Here is a 24,424-nt window from a genome sequence, read left to right as displayed (position 1 = left end):
AATTTGATCATTAAATAAACAGTTAAACTTCATTTTCTCACATCGCACAAACTGTGTCGTTAAGTGAATGCAAAATATCAATTCTTTTGTATTACATATAGAATTCCACCCAATGCCTTGCTGAGGTTGCCCCTTTTTGCTCCAAACCGGATCTAGGGCTCATCCCTATTCCAATGATCGCTCGCCCATCAATCCAATACTATACTATGTATGATATATATATGTGCATCCTGGCGTTCAACGAAGGATGTCAGGATATGCAAAAGAATGAACAAAGAACCTCTCTAATCCGACCAATGCGCCCATTTGCCAATATTGTAAAACTACACCAAGTCTCATACACTTCTCTGCCACTGTGGCGTGACTTCCTATCAACCTGACTTCATCCTACCGCCTGTCCAACCAAGTCGTGACCCCGTGTGGCTTGATGATCGCCTGGATCTACTGCCTGGCCCGGAAGGTGTAGGGGATTCATCGAGTGTCTCCGAATCATCTTCTTGCTGTGACTGGCTGCTCTCTCGATTGCCGATACGCTGTGTAAACGCGCTGAGTTTGTCCTTGAGATTGCTTGCGCCGTTCTTTCGGCGCACGCCAGATCCACTGGAATCATGATTGCTCATGCTTGAACTAGGGCGTTCGATCCCTGTCGGGATTCTTTTAAACCCGGGCATGGGGTGTTGGCTGGCGGGTATTGGAATGCTGCTCTGGGGGCTAGTACTGTGAATGCTGCTAGCATAAGAGTTGCTGGGAGTTATGCCGTGCATTAATCCGCTTTGACTGTGCATGCTGCTTTGTGGACTTGCTGTACTTGGCCGTAAAAGCTCAGGGCCAAAGTGGTGTTGTCGGTCACCACGAGGATCGTCAATGGGTGTCGGAGGCGTCATCATCAGGAAAGCCGGAACATGAGGACCAAGGGTGGCTGGAGCTGCGCCGCCGTTTCGATGTGACAATCGGCTCTTGACGCTTGAACTTCGACTGCGGCGTCGCATCGCTGACCCTGGACGTACACTGCCATGCGTGCTTGGAGCTCGAATACTTCGAGGAGGAGATCGAGAGAAATCGACAGGAGACGCGCCATACATGCTGGAGTCATCACTGTCGTTTATACTACCAGGGTGGTGCTGGGAACCGCCAGAAGACGATGGCGCAATGAGGACTGAGCTGTTAGCCAACACTCGCAGCTTGTCTCGCTGTTCGGCATTGGGCCGATGTTTCGAGAACTTGTTGCCGATAAGAGCACCCGTGTGAGAGATCAACGCCTTAACTACTGCCTTCTTGAGAGCTAAGGCTAGGTCCAAGTTAGACCATGTCTTGTTTTCCCACTCAATGGTTGGCATCCTGAAGACAAAGTCGTGCACATCCTCGATGTTGCGATTGTCTTTACCCCGGTAACTCAGGCAAAGAACAACTGACGGCATCTTGATAGAGGCAAAGGTCATGAAATGGCTTGCACGTGTCATCATCTTGGTAAGATCGTCCGAAGGCGGTTTGTCATTGTTGTGCCTCCTTCCAAGCCCGAATCGCGACCTCTTGTCATTTTCTCTCGTTTCTCGGTCTTCTCGAGAAGAACGACTTGTCGATGCACGCGTCAAACCAACCCGAGGGCCCATATTAGATCGAAGTGACTCATGAGACGCCTTCTTGAGCATAGTCTTGGAGGTTCCAGGAGCACGGAAAAGACGGAATGAATGGCCTTCGTTGCCTGTGTTAACACGTAGACCCTTTCCTGGGGGTGCTTCAGCTTTGGTATTTGATGTCAATGTAGGTCGCAATCGGAGTTCGAGAGAACCCGAGCCAGTTGAAAAGGATGACGAAGACGAATGCCTGCCCGAGTAAGAAGGCGTTGCGCCGCCGTCTTCGTCGTCATACTCGTCATCATTGTCTCCATCGGCCGTGACCTGTTTCATCATGAACGGTGAGTCGTTCTTGGTAGACTTGTCTCCGTTGATACCAGGGAAGATGTACTCAAAGATACGTTTTCCAACTTCGTGCTCCAATTGTACTTTGATAGGGAACAGGTTGACTTCAAATCGATCCATTACAGGAATGCCTGCAATAGCCTCCAGCATGTGCCAGTAGACCCGAATCATCTCTTTACGCTCACCATCCTGCTGATGTGGCCTTTCGGAATCGACGTACGGTGCTATCATTTCGGGGTATGTCGCATCAGGCAACAAGTTCAGGCCAAGAACCTTTCCGACTCGAATGAGGTTGACATGGGAGCCATCGGAGTTGTCTGTTCGATCGTACTCAAGATCTTTGAGTTGCAATTCTACCAAAGGCTCATTTGAGTCTTGCATGAGGTGCCAAACAATGTCTCGAATCGTGATGTTCCACTTAAGTAAACCCGTGCTATCATCCGAGTTGACGTCGAACTTTCTCTGGGAGGAGGTGATGGCTTTCATCATGAAGAACAACTCGTCCTCACAAGCCGCCAAATCATTTTCAAGGCGCAATCGATCTTCCCAGCCCTTCTTGTCAAGATACTTTGTATAGATCTGGAAGTGGTCCTTGATCTCTTCCATCTGCCGGATACGTTGTTGCAGCTTCTGAACCATGGCAGGAGCGCCACTTAAGTCGCTGAAATCAGACGCGAGAATGATCTTTTCCAGTCGCTCATTTCGTGTCTTTTCCATGGGCTCGTTGTACATGAGAAGATCCAGCACGATGACGTACATGGCGTAGTACTGCGATGAATTACAGAGAGCTCTGGCTGTTGGAAACTCTACCCAAAGATTGTCCATACGGGTCTCCGCGTTGTCTTGGGAAGAACCTTCATTGCCATCCGTATTGACTTCGTCGTTGTACTTCAAACGCAGAGTGTTGTACTTGTCATATCGAACCATGGCTGAAGTTTTCTGCACGACACGCTTGAAACCAAAGGGATCCGCCTCGAAGTCGAAGACAACTTCGATAGGAACCCATGGGGGAAAGGAAGAACCGCTCGGTGCGCCATATTTGCTCCCCACATACATCGAGACAGAGCTGGTTTGAAACCACTTGCGATGTGTGACAAAGAACTGGACACTGTCCATGTTGACCAAGAATCGGCGTTGGACGAGGCCACTGACGTTATCAGATATTCTTTCCTTCTCCATGACTTCCATCACCTTTAGCTCCATTCCCTTGGCAGTCGCTAGTACCACATTCTTCTTGTTCTTGTCACTCTGGAGTTGAATCTGTGGGGCAATAATGCGAATGTGGTAGCTGCTCTGAGGAGTGAACTCATCAGCAATGCCACCTACCAAGTCTTCAATAGATCCTTCTACAGCGCCGTCTGGATTGGTACTCCATGTCGCTGATGTGAATTTTCGTCCATCGTTAAGGATACGCTTGATACGCTCCTCAAGATCGAGGGGGTCCTCGTCATCCTTCATGCTGGATGCGCGAGAGCCTCGTCTACCATCCTGACGACTGTATGTTGATTTGGCCTTGCCTGGTTTGGTTTGCGACTTGGCTTTGTTCTGTTCCTCAACGATATCTAGAATGAACTTGATAGCGGGCCGAGAGAGATAGTATGTGAAACCACGTCTCTGGCTGTTTTGGTGAAGATAGCGAAGCACAATGTTTCGTAGAGTGTTGTTCCACTTGAGCTGCAGGTTGTGAATGACGAATCGGTTGCTGAACTCGCTTTCGAACTCGCTCGTCGCTGGAATTTCCATTGTCTCATCCTGGAAAGGAATCGCGGACTCGACGGATGGCCTGCGTCCCTCATCACTGGCTCTGTGAGTGCTGGAAGGGGCTCGAATCCTGGCTTGATTGAGCATGGACTCCAAAAATTCCTTCTTTTCTTGCAGTACATCCGTGTGTCTCTGGAAAGCCCTGAACTCTTCTAAAAGAACACGGTCTTTTCCATCGGTTCTGATGACCCTCAGCTCTGCTTCGCCCATATCGCGGTCATGATTTTCCATTTGCACAGCCAGCTGGTCAAGACGGTCTTGGATAAGAGATCCTTGGATTCTGCGTGGATCATCGTCATGTCTCATTACGCAGAAATGGGTGGGTTCGTTTCCGAAGGGACTGGTCCGCGTTGGATCACCGGCGATGACACCACCAATATCTGTTTGTCGGAAGTAGGTCAGGCGAGGAGCGAAGGCAAGTGGCAGAATCTTGGTGTCAGGATGAGGTTCAGTCGGCGTTATCCAATCAATCTCGACAAAGTCATCCATGTCGATCCAACTGAAGTCATTGTCAGGGATAGTAAAGCGCGATAGATCGGGCTTCTCATCAATTTCGCGAACCATGGCCGTCATGGATCCCTTCTTGATAGCCTCCGCGGTGGTACCCTTCAAGCTTGCTGACACCGCCCGAACATCGGCACTAACGAGGTCAAGCTGAGCAGCGTGGATTTTGATACCCGAAGTTTTGCTTGCATTGTCACCGTGTTTACCTTTACCGAGGGTGTTGAACTCCTCTCGGCGCTGATGAAGGTCGAGCGAGAAGCTATCAAATCGAACCTTGAGACCAGTCGCAGAAACTGCATTTTCCGAATGGTCGTCAACGTCCTTGTGCTTGTAGATATGGCTAAGAAATAGTGGCGCAAGCAAGATGTTGTACTTAACAGTGGCCAGATGCCGACCAAATTTCTTGCTATTCTTCTCACGGCCCGGAAAGAGACTGCCCTGGCGAATTGGCAACGATAGTGGTTGTCCAAACAAACCCCACCAGTTGAAGAAGTGGGTGAAGAACCTCGGTGTAAGATGGATTGTATTGTAGCTTCGGGAAGGTTCGGGGTTATCAGAAAGCCAGTCGCGATCAGCTGGTGCATGGATGGCAATGGAAAGATGAATGTGCCGACTTCTGAAGCCACGCATCGCATCATAGGGAAGGCCGCTCGTATCAGGTTTGGCGAAATGTGGGTTCTTGAGGACAATGTCATAATGAGGGCGAAACTCAAAGCTTCGGACGCCATCTTCGATAGCACGCTCAAAGATGAGGCCAGCCATGACTTTGACTTTACCAGACAATTTCATAACTACCTTCTTGAAACTTGCCTCAGACTTGTAGTTGTCTTCAGGTAGGTAGCCCTCGAAATCATATTGTCGCCGAGCTTGGTCCCGAACCTCATGACTGTAGTCAGGTACTGCAAGAATGTATTCGCCACTTTCGACGGAGATGAAACCCTTTGGGTCGTCGTCTGCGTTAATGTTCCATCGGATATCGTTGCGCCAACACATGAGGAAACCAGCTCCGTTACCGGTCATTGCATATGGGTTCCGTGTACCCTTGAGGGCAAGGTGCACGTCTCCATCGCCCTTCCACGATGCGTGTATCCTGGAGTGGAAGTTGAGTCGAAGTTTGTCCCAGAAGCCAACACGTTCAGATGGATCAAATTGAGGTTTTGTAAACGATTCAATGACCATCATCATGTCTTGGATAGCGGGCTGATAGCAAGGGCCCCATGTGATGCGTGTAGGCAAAGCACTGTTGACGTCCATGTACACATCGGAGTATGACTTGACAGGTCCAATAGTACGTCTGACTTCGATCGCGAAACTGCCTTCATTGGAAGCGCCTGGCAAAGAGTTCCTTGGCGGAACGACATTAACTCTAACACGGCGAGTCGACTCGATTCCTCGGAATTCTTCAGCCACAACGAAGTTTGCCTTGATAGACACAGCTTGAATTTTCGCCGACTGTCCGTATTTCATCGGAGGGATGTGCACAAGCGGCAATGGATAGTCTCGCAGTGTCACCTTGGCCTCTCCCATGGCAATGCTGACATGCATTGGGACCAGTAAACTATACTGCATATCCTTCGGCATCCCTTTGCCAATTTTGTGGAGGAAGTCCGGCAAGTCTTTCATGGGGAAGGTAGGTTTGTCGATCATGAAGTGCAAGTCACTAATGACAGCAGCCATAAGGGCTGGTCTTGGTGGTACCTCCAGTAGATTTTCAGCCTCCTCAACGTCTTCTGGTACTTGGTTAGGTCCCCAGAACTGGCCGCGAGACTCCTTCATGCTGTCCTGAGAAATCTGATAAGCACGGTCGATTCGCTTCTTCCAACTTTGAGCATTGAACATGTCAAGGTGACTCCGGGCATAGTGCTCGGTGACTTTAGAAACACCATTGAGGCGAAGGGAGTCGGTGTTGGGGTTGTATCTGGGAACCCTTCCATGTTGAGAGTTTGACCGCGCGTCTCTTGCCTCAAGATCATCTACGCTTCGGCTTCGGCTGCCTGGTGACTCGGCCGTGTCAGGCCGGCCCCGTGTGAAGGTGGATCGGGAACGGAACTTGCTTGTTCCCCTGCGGATTTCATCTTCGCGGACTTTCTTAAGTTTGACTTTGAAGGCGTTTTCCCGAGCGATTCGCTGTGTTTGTTCGATAAGACCGGTGCGATAGATCATGCCCAGTTTCCACTCAAAGCCACCATCTTCAAGCTCAAACAGAAAGTTGCGGGTACGAATAGATACTTTGGGAACCGACTTTGGTCCTTCCGGCTTCTTCTCGAGGATGTACTCATTTGTACCTGTTCTAAAGCGATGGTGGAGCTGCTGCACTGCTTTGATCACATTAGTAAAATTGTCGGTTACGCGACTCAAGATGACCTCGTGCGGCACAGCGATGCGCACAGCTTCAGTCACTATGTCGACCATCTTCTCGTCAATGACACTTCCAGTAGATGTCTTTCGACGAGATTCTCTGAAGTCAAGTCTTCCTGACTTTATGCTGAGCAGACGGGCCCAGACATTGCGCATGCGCGGTGGCTCTGTGTACAGCCGCACAAGTTTGGCTGAAACGTAGGGAGTGGACCATCTCTGTCGACCGAGCTCTAGGCCATACATATGCAACATCATGGCTGGATCATGGGGCATATCGCCTTTGAGTTGCACGAGGGCAGCTTTCAAGTCGAGGGTGATTAATTCAGGAGTAATAGTCGTCAATCCAGGGTCCAGATCTGGAGTTCCAGGAGGAGCCAGTCGATTGGCACCAGGGATAAGATCGACATAGCTTCCCTGTTGTTTCGGCCGTGGAGCATCGCGGCCAGTTCGCATGAATGCTTTTCGCAGTGTCATGACAGCAACGCCTACGGCGTAGTGTCGGTAGAGTGAATACTTGGCACGGATGGTACGGACGCCCACTTGGATGTTAAAGGTTGGGCCGTTGGCATCGCTTGAAGCACCGAGCGAAAGCTCAAGTCTCGGTATGCTGAGAAAGGCCTCGGGCTCCAGTGTGTCAATAGCGTCCATGATCTGAGCTTCAATACCGCTAGCAAAGAGGGTGAGTTTCCTTCCATCACCAGTATTCTGTGATTTCTTCTTGGTTCTGGGAGAATTTGATGGAGGGGTCCAGTCCGAATCGGATTGGTTAATGGAACGGCTATTGGCGCGTCTTCTAGAAGTCCGTCGTTGAAGTCCATCAAGGCGATGAGCTCGGTATTCAGTTGAAACTGTGTCCCAGTGTAAAAAGACTCCACGGGTATCGTCGGATATCTCCTCGTCGATTCCTGCGATTTCTACATTAAAATCAGCTGCATTGAACTGAGCCCTTAGAAGCCAGTGGGGTATAGATCGCAGGAAGTTCTGGCCGCCCTTGGATCGTGAAACGGGACCCTTTTCTGCTTCCACGTCGATCCGCAACTCCTGAACAATTTGTCGAAGACCGTCGGTAATCTCAGGTCTCACCATGCTGATCGAGCAGGACTGAAGATTGCCAGATACATCGACGTAGACATCAGGTCGAGCACCGAGGTTGAGTTTCATGTCAAGCGATTCTGTAGTGACAAGATTGAATCGTTCGCCATGGTTGGTTTGGTAGTAGAGATCGTGTGACTGGAGTCGGAATGACCCATCCAAAGAATAGTGCATTTCAGCCATGAGGCTGTGAGAAGATTCCATATCGAGTGAGATCGAGGAAATGGATGAGATGATAAGATCGAAATCGTCTGGATCCTCGGCCTTTTGTAGGGGTTGGAGCTTTATACGAACAACAGGCTCGTGTACGGAAAACTTGTAATTGGCTTTCGGGAGAAGGCGAGAAATGAGATGGTGGTTGTCGTTCTGCGCCTTCGGTGCCTTTGGTTTTAATTTGAAAAGGGCAATTAGCAACGGCAAATGGCGAGGATCCAAATCCACCGAAGGAGACGTGACTACTGAGTTAGCAAACATAATGTTCGCGTTTCTTTCGTCCACTGTGCTGGCTCGCGAAACTTCAACTGTCTTGGAAAGCAGTGTCGTCTTGATCGTGGTAGTAGCCATCGGGATATAAAGAAGGCGTTCGGGTTGACTATGGCCGTCGTCCAAGCCAACGGATATAGATAGAGCAGCAGCCAGGGCCTCGTGTGCGATAGCTTCGGCAGGAAAGTACATCCTGTGGGCTGGTGACTTTGAATCTAATCTATGCAAGTCTATGCCGACCTCCTTCATCGCGGCGTTCAGCTGGATCGGCGTTGACCCAGGCTTGATGGACTGGACCTTTTTGCTCATGCCCAAGAAGCTCACTGCGAACTGAATCTCCTTTATACCTCGTAAAATGGAACTGAAAAACTCTTTGGAGTCGGAAACTGTCCTCATTAAGTCTTCGTTTGTTGTTCCCGGCTCGTCGATTTCCTGCGCAAGGTCGTTCAAGAAGATGTCGACGGGTTCCTCATCGGCGCCAGGTGTCTTGGCCTCAGCCCGGCGTTGCTTCAGCCGGCTCACGCAGGTTTGTACGTCGTCAAACGGTATGTGCAATCGGCCCATTTTGATAGCCACGGCAGCTTCACGCAGACCCTCCATAGACTTGTACAAATGCCCGTGAACATTGATAAATAGCTGATCGAGAATTTCCATAGATTCATGGCCCTCAGCTGTGAAAAGTACGCTACGTAACGAAGCAGTCCATTCCGCTTGTTGGTCTTTGCCGTGGCGATCGGCCAAACGAGCAAAGAAGCGTACGCGGTCGACCATCTTGCGGCGCGTATCGACCGCGAGGGTGAAGCTCCCAACCTGGACATTGCCAACGTCCACAATGTTGACAGCCGAGTTAGTCGCGACCACATCGACAAGCTTGAGCCAGCTAATGTTCCTATGAAGCTGCTTGATCTGATCTTTTATGCGTGTGAGCTTCTTCCATGTCTCGCTTCGAACCACTGTGCTCGTAGCTCGCCGGGGTAGCTGTGGTTTTTGTCGAGCTGTGGTTTTCGCATTGGACTTGTCGTCTTTCGTGGCTTCGGAGTCACTGGCCTCGGGATCCAGGTCAACCTGTTTGTTTCCTTCCAGCTCATTGACGTCTATCGTTACGACGAGTTCACTCAAGACGACGCTGCACCATGTTGGCTGGGCAAATGTTGGCCGGTGGACGTTGATCCCAAGGCCCCTAATTTCTATTCTGCATCCATCTCGTGGCGTCCATGCTATTCGGCGCAAGGACAGGTAGCCTATTCGTTGGATCGATACACCGGTGAGAATTCGGAGGACGGCGAGGAAGACGAAGGACGATAGGTACAGGAGGACTAGACAGCCGAAGAAGAAGGTTGGGTTAAGGAGAGCCATTCTGAAAAGGCACCTACGAGCCTCTCCCACCAAGATGACTGCAACAAGACAATCAGCTACGAGCGGTGAAAAGTGGCGTGGTATCTTAACTTACATTTCCTGCTTGTGGAAGAGATACCATGCCTTCACTTGGTCTGACTTTTTAATTGAGAGGCGAGCTATGCCATCGCCGCAGGCTTGCGTCTAAATTGTGTGTCTATGTTGCCGATCTTCCGGTTCCTCACACGGAAACTGCCACGGAGCGTTTGACTGAAGACGAAGAGTAGGTTTTTGTGGACGAGATGCGGCGGCGGTAGCAGGAACTATGTTGCTTATAGGCCCGTATCTTACTCGGGGATGCTAGGCGTAAAGTGGAAAGGTAAACTCAACAGAGCTGACTTTTTATTTATCGGGATCGACGGAAGTATATCGAACGCGATGCTCTACTAAGGAGATTTGGGGGAGGTTTTGTGACGTCAAGGGGGTCTGGATCCACGGACGAGGGTCGCTGTTCGAGAAGGAAAAAAAGGAGTGTTACGCTGGCGCAAGCGTACAGGGCGGTACAGGGCAGTATAGGACAGTACAGGGCAGGGCCAGGCGCGTTGCGGAATAAACAAGCGTCAATTACTTTTTTGCGAAAGAAAAAAAAGCAACTTTAGCGGGGGATAGGACATAGGTAAAGTTAAGTTGAAAGAAGGATACTTAGATATACATACAGTACGTAGGTAGCTTTGAATAGCCGGATAAGATCTGAAGATTTCAACTATTGGCCAGCCCGTGTTTCTCTGGCACGGATGAACCGAACCGCTCCTTGAACTTGCCCTGAGCTTGCCCGCTGACCTTGCAGTTCTTGCTGACCTTGCAGGCCATGCAGGACGCGATAACGAGTACGTACCTCTAATTCTACAATTTCTATGAGAAATCCCCACTTGACCTAGACGAACAGAAGCTTGAGAGGTCACCAACCTTGCATCAAGCCACCGAGCCTCACCTCTCTCTGTTAAGTTAGATCAATTAGGGCAAGCACGGACCCCATTCATTTAGCAGGGAGCGCCTTGTAAGACATTTCCTAATCATCACCAATCTCAACAACTCCGCAGTATTGCTACCTATCTCAGCTACCGTCTGTAAAAAGGAGACGGGGCCCAGAATGGATAGGAGATGTCGCTTCATGAAAGATTGAATGTCTTCATTTCCTGCGCAACACAGATCTTCATACCAGCCTTGTCAGAGCCGTTCGCGTTTGTTTGTGCCACGTAACCAACAGTTCAATTGACTCGTACTTGGTGTGCGAACGGAGTCTGTACAGATACTATGTACCTTATCAATAAACACAATGTTCCTTTGCTCCAAAAATGCTATTGGCCCGGTACCCAACTCACAGACAAAGTGCGGGGAATGCATGTTGTCTTTGAGTTCCGTATCCATCTAAAGCCGGATATCTATGTCCGTCGAGATGTTTGCTACAGCTGGACAAACTTGTATCTCAGTTTCCTGAGAAGCACAAATGCAGGCTTCCGATGAGTTGCCGCTCTGGTATCCTTACAGAACGTGGTCTGAGTGTCTTTAATCCCACTCAAACCTGGCAAACTTGGTCCAAGTTATCCAGGTACCATTAGTCGTTGATATGTACCCCAGATGGCATCAATGGCATGCATGGTTGGTTAGTCTAGTGTCATGGATGATGAAGAGAAAAGGCCTGCAAAATCCAGCGTCAGGGCGCAAAAGAATACTAAAAACACTACTTAGTAGACAACAACGAGTTGGTTAGTGCCATGCGTGCGCAATGAGAGAACCAATGTTTCATTCCATTTCCACTGTTTGTCTTTTCTACTCTATATGCGTCATTGTTGTTTCATTCCGCAGTGGCCTTTGATAAGCTCGCCATTATACGAGCTACCACTATAGCAGCATGTCATAGCGGTGTTTTATTCCCAGTTGGTGTCTGGGTATCATCCCAACTGCACATTTCCCAACATTCTTTGTTTATTGAGAGTAGCCCTCTAACAAGTCATGCACCAGGCCGAGCAATCAATCAGAGGAAAGGCGATGCATGAACCTGGGAGTGATTTAATGTAAAGACATGGTCTTGGTGTTATTGCGTCGAAGGCTTATTTTTAGATTCCTCTTCGGCTTGTTGCCGTAGTTCAACAATACGTTCATCAATAAGCGCAATATCAGCATCTATCCGAAGCATCTTTTCGAACATCATATCCTTATACTCCTGGTCTGTGAGCTTCTTGAGCGGCGTCCATCGTGTGAGGAATCCTTCCTTCTCATCATCCATCTTGGGCTTGCGAACTGCCATTCGGTTTGCTATTATCTGCCCAACAGCTCCTACTGTTGTCCAGACAAACATGGCGGGTAGGATATTCTTGGGTCCTCCTAACCATGGTGTCAGTGGTGAAGCATTAATTATGTGGCCTGTCTGACTTACGGATCAAGCCACCAACGGCGCCTGCTGCTGTACCAGATACTGCGCTGGCCATTGTCTTTTCGGAATTTTTGAGTCTTTCCTCACCGCCCCATGCTTTTAGAACAATACCTCTTGTGACTTGGAAAAGTGTCAGTTGGAAATTTCGAGCAAATAATTTTTGGAGTCTTATCAAATGACCAACTTACACCAGAAACTTGTCCCTAAAGTGAACCATTGGAAGCCAGAAACCGCACCCCAAATTATAGGGTTGGCCTCTTTAAAAATTGAGCCTCCAACACCAGCCAGAACACCAGCAGTTCCTATTTAATGTTAGTCTAGGGTGTGTGAGGACGCATTGAAGCAACTTACCAGCGTAGCCACCAAACTTCAGAGGCGGTAGCACAAGATCAACAACCTCGGGAGAGAATAGCCCACGGGATGACTGGCGTTGATGCAGGTGCATCATTTGAGGCTCTCGGCCTCCATTCTCGGCCATGATGCGATGGTGCTGTGTAGAGACAGGAAATGCTGAAACGAGAATGGTATTGTGGACGGGTAAGTAAAATTACAATTGGTTAAAAAAGGAAATAATGTTACATGGTCCGCTTCACAATTACCGTCGTCCGACTTGATATTGGGGTTGATGAGGCTCTGGCAGCGTCTGTATCTCAAGTTTTGCTAAGCGGGTAAGGACCAATAGCAGAGAGCCACTAATAGCTGGGACAAATCCCGTGACATGACATGGAGATGCTTGGCCAATTGAGTGGATTTGAATGTGCACACCAAAGACAAAGCATTGAATGGAACCTCTCGAGGTAAATCTGTGAGGTAATTGAAATTGTATAATTATTATCAGTGCTTTGTATCTATACGTAGGTACCTAGGTAGATACTCACTAGAGTAATACTACAAAGCGTTACAGGTGCATTTCTTAAACTTGATACCTACCCAAAGGTTAGATTAGTAGTAGATGCGGTGATTTCATAGCGTTTTACCCACATGCCGGCTCTTTCACCCGCTGGTGTTTCTGAAAATGCAAGCGAGACAGCGTTCGAGTAGAGGGGTTGAATGGTGGGGACTGGCCTCAAAAAGGGTTAGCGCCCACTTCCCACTTCAGGCCTGGACTGCAAAATTAAGGCAACCCTCAACTGGCGCCTCCATCATCATATTTTTCCACTACGCCGAGCAAATTTCAACTCGTCAACCCCAGACTCGGCAACATTGGTCGGGGCAAGTCTACATTTCGCAACGCCCTTTTTTCCAAAAATTCACTCCATCGACTCGCGAGACTCTTCCCGATCTCGCCCTTCTCTACTGAGCGAAAGCTGAAGCTGAAACCCCGGTCGGCTTCGCCCTAAGCACTCGTTGGCGCATCGATCTAGGAATCGTTGCGCGTGCTCGCCTAACCGCAATCATGGGTGAGTGCTATATTCTGTCCTGCGGGACCCCTCTTTGGTTACATGCCATACGCTATCCAACAGTTGCTAACCATGCCTCAGCTCCTAAGAAGAAGGAACAGCAGAAGATGTCCCTTGGGGACTTTCTGGCTGACAGTATGTCTCGCCTTGTCCCGCCCCTCGCCTGCGCACTGCACCCCGCCGTATGCCCCTCGTTGACCCCATACTGACTATGACTTACAGGTTTTGGTGGAGGCTCTTCTTGGGCTGATGAGGTAGAGGAGACCTCTTACGGTAAGCATTGCCGCTCCATGTCTATCATTGCCTTCGATTGCTAACTTCTTCGCAGCTACTGGTACGTGCCGTGTTACATGCGATAATTCTCAATCATGGTGGACTGACCAGATCTAGGCACTCAGGCTCTGCCCCCTTCCGATCGCTCTCGGTACAGCAGCAACATCAACTCTTCTTCCAGCTGGCAGGACCGGGGTATGTGTTGCTTCCGTCCCAAAGATCGCTCAAGCTTACAGTTGCAGGTTTCTCCGTTCGCGAAGCTGCCCCTCAAACTCTCCCCGATAAGCCTCCCTTTACCGCCCACCTCGGTAACCTTGCCTACGATGTTACCAACGATGCCGTGGCCGACTTCCTTACAGGCTGTGGTGTCGTCAACGTCCGTCTCATTGAGGACCGCGAGCTGCAGCGCCCCAAGGGATTCGGTTACGTCGAGTTTGAGACCCTCGATGGTCTCAAGCAGGCCCTTGCCCTTGATGGTGAATCTTTCGGTGGACGAATGATCAAGATTAAGGTTGCTGACCCTCGTGAGTTGGCCCACATCTTTCAAATATTGACTTTCAACCTAACAACGCTTAGCTCGTGGTGGTGATCCCGGCCGAGGAGATTCTATCCGTGAGATGGGTGCCTGGGACCGCAAGGGTCCTCTGCCTGATGCTCCCTCAAGGGGCGGTGCCCGCGACTTTGGTGACCGTGAGCGTCGACCTCGTGATCCCGCTTTTGAGAGCCGTCCCCAGCGTGAGTTTACCTGGGAACGACACGGACCTCTCGCTCCCCTTTCCCCTCAAGAGGGCTCTGGTTCGCGAGATGGAAGCCGTCCCCGTGCTTCTCCTGATGTACAGGGTGAGCGCAGCGAGTCTTTCCGTGGCAACCGCCGTGACTCTCCTGCTTGGGGTGAGGCTCGTGAGGGTGGCTCTCGCCCTCGCCCTGAGCGTCCTGAGCGCCCGGAGCGAACTGTCACTGCTGCCGACAAGGACATGCAGTGGCGCGACCGAATGCGTCCTGACGCCGCCAAGCCTACCTCGCCCGATGGTAGCGCTCCCCCTTCGCCCGCTCTTTCCAACGCACCCACCGCTCAAGGTGGACGTCCCCGCTTGAACCTCCAGAAGCGAACAGTCTCCGAGGCTCCCGATGCCTCATCAAACGCAGCTGGAGAGGCGAAGGCCAGTCCCTTCGGAGCTGCTCGTCCTATCGATACAGCAGCAAGGGAGAAGGAGATCGAGGTTAAGCGTCAGCAGGCTATCCAAGAAAAGCGTGAGGCCGACGAGAAGGCCAAGGAGGAGAAGCGGTTGGCGAAGGAGGCCGCTGCCAAGGCCGAAGCCGAGGCTGAGGCTAAGGCTGAGGCTGAGGCTGAGGCTGAGGCTGAGGCGGAAGCTGCTGCGGCCAAGGAGGCTGAGGCTGCCACTGAGACCAAGGAGACTCCCGAGACAACAGAGGAGTCTGCTGAGCCCAAGGCTGAGAACGCCAACGGCGAACAGAAGGTCCCCGTCCGAACCCGCGAGCCCCGAGAGGCCCCCAAGTCAAGGGCGAACGAAGCCTCAAGCTGGCGCTCTGCCGGTAGCGATCAGCGAGGACCCCGTGGAGGTGCCGGACCTCGAGGTGGACGTGGTGGACGTGGCGGTATGCGAGAGGCCCGAACTGGACCTCTTCGATCCAACGGAGCTGCTCCCCAACAAGCCTCTGGTTCCCCCGATGAGCCTGGTACCCCTACAGCCGATGATGACGGTTGGACTACGGTGCCCAACAAGAAGGGTCGCCAGGGCCGTGCGATGGGACCCTAGAATGTGTACATATCGCCCCGTTTCTCTACGGTTTGACGACTGAAAATGCTTCGGCACAAGGCGTGAGTCGTCTGACTTGAAGCCAAGAGCAGCGAGTACTCCTTGGACGTTACAATTTCTCTCGTAAACAACACCCATCTCATACATATCCTCGACAATCTGATATTACAGGTTGCCAGGGCATGGATTTTCTCTCGGCCTTGGTTTTATATGACCACGGCATCCTGTTTTCCTCGTCTAACCGCCACACGTTGGACTCATGATCAGCTTCCATGTCTGCTTCACTCACTCAGGGGACAAGGGGGGCATTTTTGAGCATTTAACATTTGGCGTTTCGAGACAAAAGCAAAAAGAACGGCGGCGAATGGATGGATGAACGGATGGATGAATGGAACGGAAACGTGGCATGCATTTGAATGATCACAGCTCTCTTATTTCTTTATGTTTTCTTTTTTTGATTTCCCCAAAAACGTCTTTGCCGCGTGATGACGAGAGGATGAAAGGTTAGGAGAGGGAGTGGGAAGAGGTGAAAGAAAGTAGGAGAGGGACTGAAAAGTTGCTTGCTTATTATGACGAGCACAAGGCAGTTCATTTTCTCTAGACTTTGCAAACAAAGTTGAAGCCAGATCGAATCACGACATGAGCTCAGATTTGTATGCTAGGCGGTTTATGGGATCAATGAAATGCCCTTTGTTTATTTCTAGTTTCCCCTTTCTTTTTGTTCCACTGGTTTCTTTCTTGGTGTTGATACCTCATCGTGCTTTTAAAGGGATTAAGTTGGACCTGTCGCTGGGTGAGGATAGACATGTGACTATAGACGAGTAACGACCACATGATATCCCTCCTCATATCTTATGTTAATGCCATTCCATCATTATAGATAGTCAAAAACTCATTTGCTTCCTTGATTCTCCTGCTTCCACAAACGAAAGCCCTCGAGGACATTCCTCCTGACACCTTCACTGACAAAGTCCAGTTTCCTCCCGTCCTTGAAGCTGTTCTGCAGTGCTTCTTCCTCCGTCACCCACGCAAACTCAACATGCTCTTCCTCATCAATCTTAACATCCTCGCAGCTCTCCACATCCACCCAAACAGTTAACTTCCCCCAAACCCCATCATCGGCTCGAAAAACGAGCATGTCGTACAGCACTTCAAGTTCCTTCTCTAGCGGATCGTCAGGCATGGGTTCCGCGATAGGTGCTATTCCCACGACGCCTTTCACCTTGTTGGCGCGCAGGCCCGCTTCTTCCCAGAGTTCGCGGACAGCGCCGGCGATGAGATCGGCGTCTATGTCGTCGACGCAACCGCCAGGGACTTCCCATAGCAGAGGCCATGAGTCATGGGCTGCGCGGCGGAGAAGAAGGACTTGTCCTTCGGGGTTGGTGACGAGGGCGCCGGCGATGAGGTGTTGGATTGGAGGGTGAGTTGCTCTGAACTCGGCTGGCTTGGAGGAGAAGGCGTTGAGAGAAGGGGGTGTTGTGTAGCAGAGTGGCGGGGAGGGCGAAGGTGGTGGCATGATGACCTTTTGATGTTCAGTTGTTTAGTTGTCCTGATTCTTGGAGTTTGTGATGGTCTTGTATGGTGTTTATATGGGAGCGGTAGGTATATATAATTTGATACCTGATTTAGGCTCCGAGCTGAGGATGATTGGTTGACTTGTGGTTGACGAGAAATGATTCTCATAGGTTGAGTCATATGCAAGCCATTATCCAGACAAGAACAACAGGATGCAGGCAGTAACGATCCTTGAGTGAGGGGTCTGAAATCCTTCTGCCTTGAGTCTTTTCCGTTACGCCAACATTTGCAGTGATTGCTCAATTTGAAGCTTACTTTGTACCCTTGCCAACTGCATGGTTTACTACTAACAGATTCGTGTCTAGACTAGTCTAGTGCACAACGTATGGTATTGTTTGTACATATCTGACGAGTTCGACATGATGAAAAGTCTTTTTGAATAATTAAAACACATTATATCTATTCAAGGCTCAGCCAGCTCCTCTAATTCATTTCGTTGATCCCCAGGTATAGTATCCCACTCATCATGTAGTACCTAACCTGTACTCCACTGTATCAACGCCTCGTCAAGAGTCCCTCAGGTAGTCTTCAAAACGCCAAAGTCCAGACAACAGTCCATCATACATCTGCCCACTCATTAAAAATGCACGCATGCTATCCCAAAACCTCCCAAAAAAGTATAGAAACGAATCATCATCAACCAAACACCTAAGACATTTTGGCGCCAACCTCTTCCATTCCGTACTCATCCCACTCATCTTCTCCTCCAAGCTTTCTGCCTACCCAGATACCAATGGCTGTCACTAGACTGCCTACCAAAAACCAGCCTTCGAACCAGCCGTCTACAAACGCAGGGCTCAATGCACCTCGCAAGACACTTCCAACTGCTGAACCCAAGGCAGAAGGCAACTGACTGCGTAGCAGGAGAGCGGCGGAGATGACATAAGTCGCTGCAATCTGCCCGACAACCAGTGCCAGATTTGCTTGAGCTTGACGCAGCAGGCCCGGTGTCCACTTGGCAAAGAGATGGAATGTTTGGACGACACTGTTGGCGCTTGCAACAAGAATGACACCGCTAAGAGCAAAGCTGATGAGCCGCGCCCAAGCCAACTGGTCAAGCTTTGGGTCCCAATGGCGAGCGAGGATACTCAAGAAACGGTTGATAGGATCAGTGTTGGCGAAAGTTGACGTGGGTGAATAAGCTCGGCGAATGGTTGTGATTGTAGTGGCGCCGATACGGTACAGACAGTACAAGCTGAATAGTTGCGAGGGCACAAGGAAAAGCCGACCAAGAGGTGTAGACGCACGAACTGTCGCTGCGCGATGACTCTTGAGCAGGGACACCCCGGATGCCAGGTTTGCTTCCATAGTCTCGAGACCAGCAATCTCCAATCGCAGTGATCGCATTTCTGCTTCATCACCGGTTGCGCCACGCAGAGAGCCCATGACTTTACCAACAAGACCGCTTCCCTTAGCAAAAGCTCCAGTCTGCGCGGCAGAAGTCTTTCGCTCGAGAAACTGCAGACGATGGCGCTTTGTCAGGAGCATCTCATTTGCTGTATCCCAACCAGCCTGTTTCCTTGCAACGTCGGTATCCGTGACGGGTCGTTTTCTTCGTGCTGTAAGATCCATGAATGCATGCCAAGGTGAAGAAACAGCAGCAAAGCCAGATAGCAGGGCCATCAGTGAGATACCGACAACACCAATGCGCTCCAAGCAGCCACGCGTCAGCATGTCCGATAGGCTTCCGCTCCCGTTGCTCATCCTACGCATCGCACCCTCTGGAACAGCTTGGCCAACCGACCAAAAGGCAAAAAGCCATCCCATGAACAGAGCTGCGTGTAGTCCCCAAGCAAATCTGGGTAGCTTTCCCTTGGCTGTTCTCTGGAAACTCCATCCTGCACTTGTAACAACTGATCGACATTCCAGCCAAGGCACCAACACGACTAGAAGAAATAGCAGACTTGGCACCGTTATTCTCAAAGCCAAATTTCTGGAATCCGCGTTGACAACTTCAATGATCTCGTCCATGATCAACGCGCCTAGTGTAGCAGCCAATCCAACAGTGAGACCAAATGTCCAGGCTGCGCCGCGCCGTCTCCAGCTCTTAGCCCCGTGCTCAGCATGGACTTGTCGCAGACAAGCTGGCGCATGTGTAGGCAAAACGTGGTCTTCACCGTCGCGGGAGTCGGCGTCGGTACTTAATCGAGGGAAGACATGGCGAACGACGAGGATCGATGTCGATATGCAGATAAAGAGAAATGGGAGGGCGGAGATGGACGAGGCGAGAGTAACAGGACGGGGAGGTATTTCGCAGGCGTCTTCGCCGCAGCGAGTAAAAGGCCACATGTTGAGAGGATTGGGTCGTTTCTGATATGATTATATCGTTTGGTGGGTTGTCGAGGTTCGGCGCGGGGCCATGTAGAATGTATAGGAGGAGTCTGTCTCCCTTCGTATGGCGTATACGAAAGGGTTGCTATTATTGTCGTTGTGTCGAGGCGCAGCAATCCTCCCTTCTAATAGTATTACGGGCGCGGCCGCTGCACTGTAGGTATTGAATTGTGTTAAATTGAAACACGTCCCTCAGCTTTGACTTGGACCTCTGAGCGTTGCGACAAGTTGTGGTGAATGAGTCTAGCGATGTCACTTTAGGGTCTTTTGTTTTCTAAAAGGTACAAGTCACCAGCGCAGATCGATTCTGAACTCGTATCGGTCTTTTGCTTTGTTGTACTTTAGTATTAAGTGTTGAAAATTGAGATGATTAGCCCCTGGGTCTGGGGTTAAAAGACTGAGAAATGGTGGCTTACGTCGTCGCATCTGTTTCCCTGTTACAGTGACGTTCATTTGCCTCAGGCCAAAAATTCACTGCATCTCCTAATTCAATTCAGAATTCAGGGTCCTGTCACTTGCAATCAACATCCTTGTTAACGTTCTACCATTGGTCCATCTATTTGCTGCATATGCGTTGAAACGCAAAGCATCAATCATGAGCCGCAATCAACAATTCGAAACTTCCATGTGATACACGTCACCTGATGCGTTCCAGACATATTGCAATTGTATCAGATATCTTTAACGCTGAAACAGTATATCGCTACTGATGAAATAAAGAGCCCCGATCCTTGAATTCCAGCCTGGTTCGTTTCATGATTTAATACAAGTACATCTTCCTATTCTAGTGTTACGCCGCAAGTCAAGGCACCACAAGCAGATGAATCCTCCTACCAAGTCCCTTAGCCTACCGCCACGCCGACCTGTAGCGTTATCACTACCGTTAAGACCATTGTCAGCATTGCCATTGGCGTAGTTGTCATTATCTCGGCCACCTCCACGTCCATCTCGAGGTTCACGGCCAAGTTGATCTTGCGCCTCCAAATCGACGCTGGATCTTTGATCCTCTGCCGGTAATTCGGGATTCGGACGTTGATTCTGTGGGTTTTCCCGTGAGCCGTTCGTTGTGCCCGTATCGCCGGCGAAAGATTCCTCCCTGGCCTGATCTTCAACGTCGTTGTCGTCCTTCGTCACACGGCTCATCGTCTCCAATTCCATGGCATCTCTGCCCGCTTCAGGACTGTGCTCGTGAGAATCGATATCTTGCAACCGGTGACTGTCAGCAGGTCTATTCGGGTAGTCTTGGAAGCCGTCTATCTGCTCGATTCCATTGTTATCTGTTCTCGAGAACTGGCTCTGTCCGTCTTGCTAGTTGGAGTCTGGCCCCAAAAGTGGCTTCCCAAGCGTTGTAGATGATTTTGTAATACCATTGGCGTTGCGTTTTGAGTCAACAGATACGGCCTTTCCTGCATCTTTGAATTTGTTTGGCGTTGAGGAGGTAGTTCCGTACAAGATGGGTATTCTGGAGATCCTCGCTAGAGGGTGCTGTGTAGTTGATCGCTTGACTTTCTGGTGTGAGACTTCGCCGATGTATTCGACACCTTCATTCCCACCATTCCCTTGCTTATTTTCTGTCCCTAAATTGTTTTTGCCCTTCATCTTCTATGATGTACCTTTTTGGGCTGACGGGGTGTCATCTTCCTCATCTAAATCTTCGTTCACTTTCATCTTCAACGCCGCTGCTTCACCAACCTCCATCTTGTGGAGCTGCTTCAGTTTCTCCTGATCCAGAGCTTGTTGCCCACTAACAACCTCAAACTCTCCAGAATCGTCATCGCTTTCACCGTCATCTTCATCGTCGCTTTCGCCAGCAGCACTGGCATCATCCTTGACCAATCGCCGGTCCTCTGGCGCTTCATTAGACGCGCTGACGGTAGCAGGTCCCTGCGGTTTGACGTTGAGCGCTTGACTGTGGTTAAATGGCTTGATCGTGGGATCGAAAGATGCAGGCAGCCCCAAGGCCCGTGCAACTTGATGAGCTTCTTCGTCGGGAGAGTTTTGAACCTCAAGTTCATAAGTGCTGCTCGCCTCACTATCGGCTTCGTGCTTTCCAGAATTCGCAGCCAACATGCTCACGTAAGTCTGTCGTGCAGAGTCGTTGGCCCGCTTAGACTTCTTCTTAACGCGCTTTTCTGTAGGTCGAACCACGACTACAGGTACGGGTGAGTATTGGAGGCAGTACTTGGAAAACGAATTGCGCGTGTTAACGAGCCCTTGTAAACCACCAAGTGTGCGTCCCCTTGTTCCCACAATAAGCATTGCAGGCTGGTACATCTGGATCTTAAGAAGTTGTCAGCCTGGGGACTTCGCAAAAGAAGTCACTTCGCCAACGTACCAGAACCTGGAAGGTCGTATGTAATTTGCCAACGGCGTATTCAAGAACGATGTTGATGGCCCTGTTATTGCCATTACGGTCGAGAATGCCCCTCATAACCTTTTCAGCGTCTTCTCGGTATTCCCTATTCGAGTAACGCAATTCCTTCTCAACTACACGCACGCATACAACTTCGTCGCCGTCATCGACAAGCTCTTCCAGCAGCCACTGCAGGGCATAATCAGAGTAGGCATGCTCGTCCACTCCAACCATGAAGCACCGGGATCTGCGCCTAGCCTGATATCCCTTGTGTCGAACATTGAGTGTGAACGAAATGGCATTATTCTTGGTCGGTTCACCAGTTGGAACATTGTCGAATGCGACATGTTTCTGGAACCTATCGGGCGGGGTCTCGGTTAGCGTCGCCATGAGTGCGAAAAGGCCACAAAACAGAGGCAAAGAGAAACAATGATGAGTTGGGAAAGTGATAATGGGCAGGGAAGTGGTATGAGAGAAGAAGGTTGTCAATGACGATTGTGCCGGAAATATTCGAGAGCTCTGCGGGAATTTGGGGGCTGACGATCTGCTAAGGGTGGCTGTGGTGAAAGATGGCCTGACGATCCAGACCAAATAAGTGACGAGGAGAGCCGGCGAAGACCATCCATCCCCACGCCTACGGGTAAGGTTTGTCGCAGACGGCGGGGTAACCATAATTAATGGCGGGAGCTCAGTGGTGGAGCGAAAAGGTTGTTGTAAGGAATAGCCCGGCCAAGTAAAACAGTTCCACCCAGACGGGGGACCAGGGCATGAATCCATCTTTGATACCGCATCGTGAATGTGAATCAACTCAACTTGCAAATCCTGACCTGACGGTGACGGTCAACTAGGTTGTGATGGTTGGACCCTTTTGCCTGCCGCACTCGCTGGAAACAGCTGCTCAATGTGGGGACGCATTGTCGATGGTCGAAGGTCTTCCCTAGCCGCACGCGACACGTTCTTGGCATGGCGTCACATCCATCTCCAATAAGGCCATTTTGGACTCAATCTGACCAACTTTGGTACAAGATGCTAATCGATTCCAGATCGAGCAGGTCTCAATTTATGCTCATAAGGGTCTTGCGAAGTTCAATGCTCAAGCCACCGGATGCAAGCGTATTGGGTTTGGTTCGGGTAACGTATTGTTGCAAGCGAGATTGGGAATCAAATAGAGAGGTTGACATTGCAACAACAGGCGCCTTCACAGTGGGGAAAGACAAAACGGAAGGATCCAACGTACCTTTTATGATCAGGAGAACTTGCGCGTATACGACTGTTGCTCATTTGCTGAGGTATTCCCTGTGGCAATTTGGGATTGGTCATTCGGCGGAAGGAAACTGAGCCGGTGGAGGACTTCCTCTGGACCATCAGGTCTTGGTTTTGTGTTTGATTTTGGTCGCTCTCACGGCTTGAGCTGCGATCGGGTCGTGGATCGGGTGCGAATGAGATACTCGACTTGTGCGCAGAGGAGTCGTCGTCGCTGGCCCTGACACTAGTATTGGATCCATCGACTGTGTTGGAGTCTGGGAAATAGTCGACCTTTGCGTCACGCGGAGTCGAGTCTTGTGGTGGTATAATGGTTTTGGGAGAAACGTCGGAGTCGGTGCGCCTGACTGGAACAGGCATTCTAGAAACGGTGGCCATACTGTTCATGATGCAGCGTCTCTGAGGACGCGACCTGGTAATGAACCGTGATAAGCCTCGGAGTTTAAGTCGGGTCGGTACTCTTATCGATAGATGTGACTATCGCAAACGAATGTGTGTATAAGGTTTGATGATAGTCAAACGTATCGATGCTGAACTCGATACCTAATGGTGAGCTTGGTTGAAGAAGGGAGAAAGACCCGGGAGGAAATAGATGGGCTAAGGAGCTGTCTGAATGGTGAAGAAAGAAAGAAAGCTCGCGCTTGCTCAAAGTTGAGTCTTGATCAAGTACGCAATGCTTTCCTATGTCGCAGGGTCTGCCAAGATGTAACTGCCGCCAAGACGGAGAGGCTAACTGGATGGCGGACAAGCCTGGCTTGGCCTGGTCTGGCTTAGAGGAAGAACCGAATCACAAAGAGCTGGGGTAAGGCAAGAGTGGAGGGCGAAAGCGCAGGCCTGAGGACTCAAGATTGTGACGTCTTAGGTTGGCAGTGACGCGGTTTTGCGAAGCTGAGGAAGGAAGTGAGCTCCTAGTGATTTGGATGCGGGCGCAAGTCGAGGGCCGGACAATAAAGCTTTGAGAAGGAAGTAAGAAAGAAGTACTGGCGGAGATGGCGGCTGGTAGAAAAAATATACTATGCGAAATGGTGGAGAAGAGTGTTCTTTACAGTTGCTTTGACAATCTGTCGAACGTGACTGGTGGTAAATCAGACGGAAAAAGGCACGTTCAATGGGCGAAAACCAAAATTATGTTTCGTGGTGTGGTTGTGGTGTTGTAGCCTGCCTGGTCCTTTTGTGAGGGAGCGGAGCTGACAGGGCAGTGATGGCAGAAGGTGGGAGTGACAGCAGCAGCTTGTTCTCGTAAAATGGGTGGGTTACTGTATATATATAAAGCAGATGATGGCGATTTACGGTGAATCGATCATTTATTTATTTCTGTACGAGGGTCGCGTGAAGACGGTGTGGGCGTTTGCGTTTATGGCCTGGTCAGTTGCCTTTGCCGTTTGTATTGTAAGTGGACGAGGTGAAGCCACAGTCGAGATCTGAGTGTGAGTGGCAGCCAGAAATAAATAAGATTTTAAGGTTAAGGTTGATACCAGATCAGCCAAAGGTCGGATGAAACTGTCAACGTCTTGTTTGCCTTTCAATCGTTCAAGATGTAGGAACAAAAACAAAAACTGGGCTAC

General features: G+C 50.2%; 6 protein-coding genes across 6 annotated transcripts, besides 2 other annotated features; 1 reads left to right on the top strand and 5 right to left on the bottom strand.

Moving 5' to 3' along the window:
- Window positions 1–371: 371 nt before the first annotated feature.
- On the bottom strand, window positions 372–9,473 carry FPSE_08695 (uncharacterized protein; the record flags this gene model as incomplete). Its single annotated transcript, XM_009261813.1, has 1 exon — window positions 372–9,473. One exon carries the CDS (start codon window positions 9,471–9,473, stop codon window positions 372–374), a length of 9,102 nt encoding a protein of 3,033 aa, XP_009260088.1.
- Window positions 9,474–10,005: 532 nt separating this feature from the next.
- Window positions 10,006–10,051: a repeat region.
- Window positions 10,052–11,547: 1,496 nt separating this feature from the next.
- Window positions 11,548–12,364, bottom strand: FPSE_08694 (uncharacterized protein; the record flags this gene model as incomplete). The annotated part of the gene is made up of 4 exons (XM_009261812.1): window positions 11,548–11,837; window positions 11,890–12,006; window positions 12,075–12,188; window positions 12,238–12,364. 4 exons carry the CDS (start codon window positions 12,362–12,364, stop codon window positions 11,548–11,550), a joined length of 648 nt encoding a protein of 215 aa, XP_009260087.1.
- A 918-nt stretch (window positions 12,365–13,282) lies between these two features.
- On the top strand, window positions 13,283–15,337 carry FPSE_08693 (uncharacterized protein; the record flags this gene model as incomplete). Its single annotated transcript, XM_009261811.1, has 7 exons — window positions 13,283–13,286; window positions 13,368–13,421; window positions 13,509–13,559; window positions 13,615–13,620; window positions 13,677–13,754; window positions 13,802–14,083; window positions 14,136–15,337. The coding sequence occupies 7 exons, from the start codon at window positions 13,283–13,285 to the stop codon at window positions 15,335–15,337; spliced, it is 1,677 nt and encodes a 558-aa protein (XP_009260086.1).
- Window positions 15,338–15,701: 364 nt separating this feature from the next.
- Window positions 15,702–15,730: a microsatellite.
- Window positions 15,731–16,229: 499 nt separating this feature from the next.
- FPSE_08692 (uncharacterized protein) lies at window positions 16,230–16,853 on the bottom strand (the record flags this gene model as incomplete). Its single annotated transcript, XM_009261810.1, has 1 exon — window positions 16,230–16,853. The coding sequence occupies one exon, from the start codon at window positions 16,851–16,853 to the stop codon at window positions 16,230–16,232; it is 624 nt and encodes a 207-aa protein (XP_009260085.1).
- A 707-nt stretch (window positions 16,854–17,560) lies between these two features.
- On the bottom strand, window positions 17,561–19,201 carry FPSE_08691 (uncharacterized protein; the record flags this gene model as incomplete). Its single annotated transcript, XM_009261809.1, has 1 exon — window positions 17,561–19,201. The coding sequence occupies one exon, from the start codon at window positions 19,199–19,201 to the stop codon at window positions 17,561–17,563; it is 1,641 nt and encodes a 546-aa protein (XP_009260084.1).
- A 330-nt stretch (window positions 19,202–19,531) lies between these two features.
- FPSE_08690 (uncharacterized protein) lies at window positions 19,532–23,246 on the bottom strand (the record flags this gene model as incomplete). Its single annotated transcript, XM_009261808.1, has 7 exons — window positions 19,532–19,572; window positions 19,660–19,677; window positions 20,095–20,547; window positions 20,611–20,814; window positions 20,857–21,517; window positions 21,579–22,230; window positions 22,834–23,246. 7 exons carry the CDS (start codon window positions 23,244–23,246, stop codon window positions 19,532–19,534), a joined length of 2,442 nt encoding a protein of 813 aa, XP_009260083.1.
- Between the last annotated feature and the right edge of the window lie 1,178 nt (window positions 23,247–24,424).

Source organism: Fusarium pseudograminearum, chromosome 1, assembly GCF_000303195.2.
Source record: "Fusarium pseudograminearum CS3096 chromosome 1, whole genome shotgun sequence".
NCBI classification, from domain to species: Eukaryota; Fungi; Ascomycota; class Sordariomycetes; order Hypocreales; family Nectriaceae; genus Fusarium; species Fusarium pseudograminearum.
Note: the sequence above shows the minus strand (reverse complement) of the source record. Positions and strands in the feature narration are given on the sequence as shown.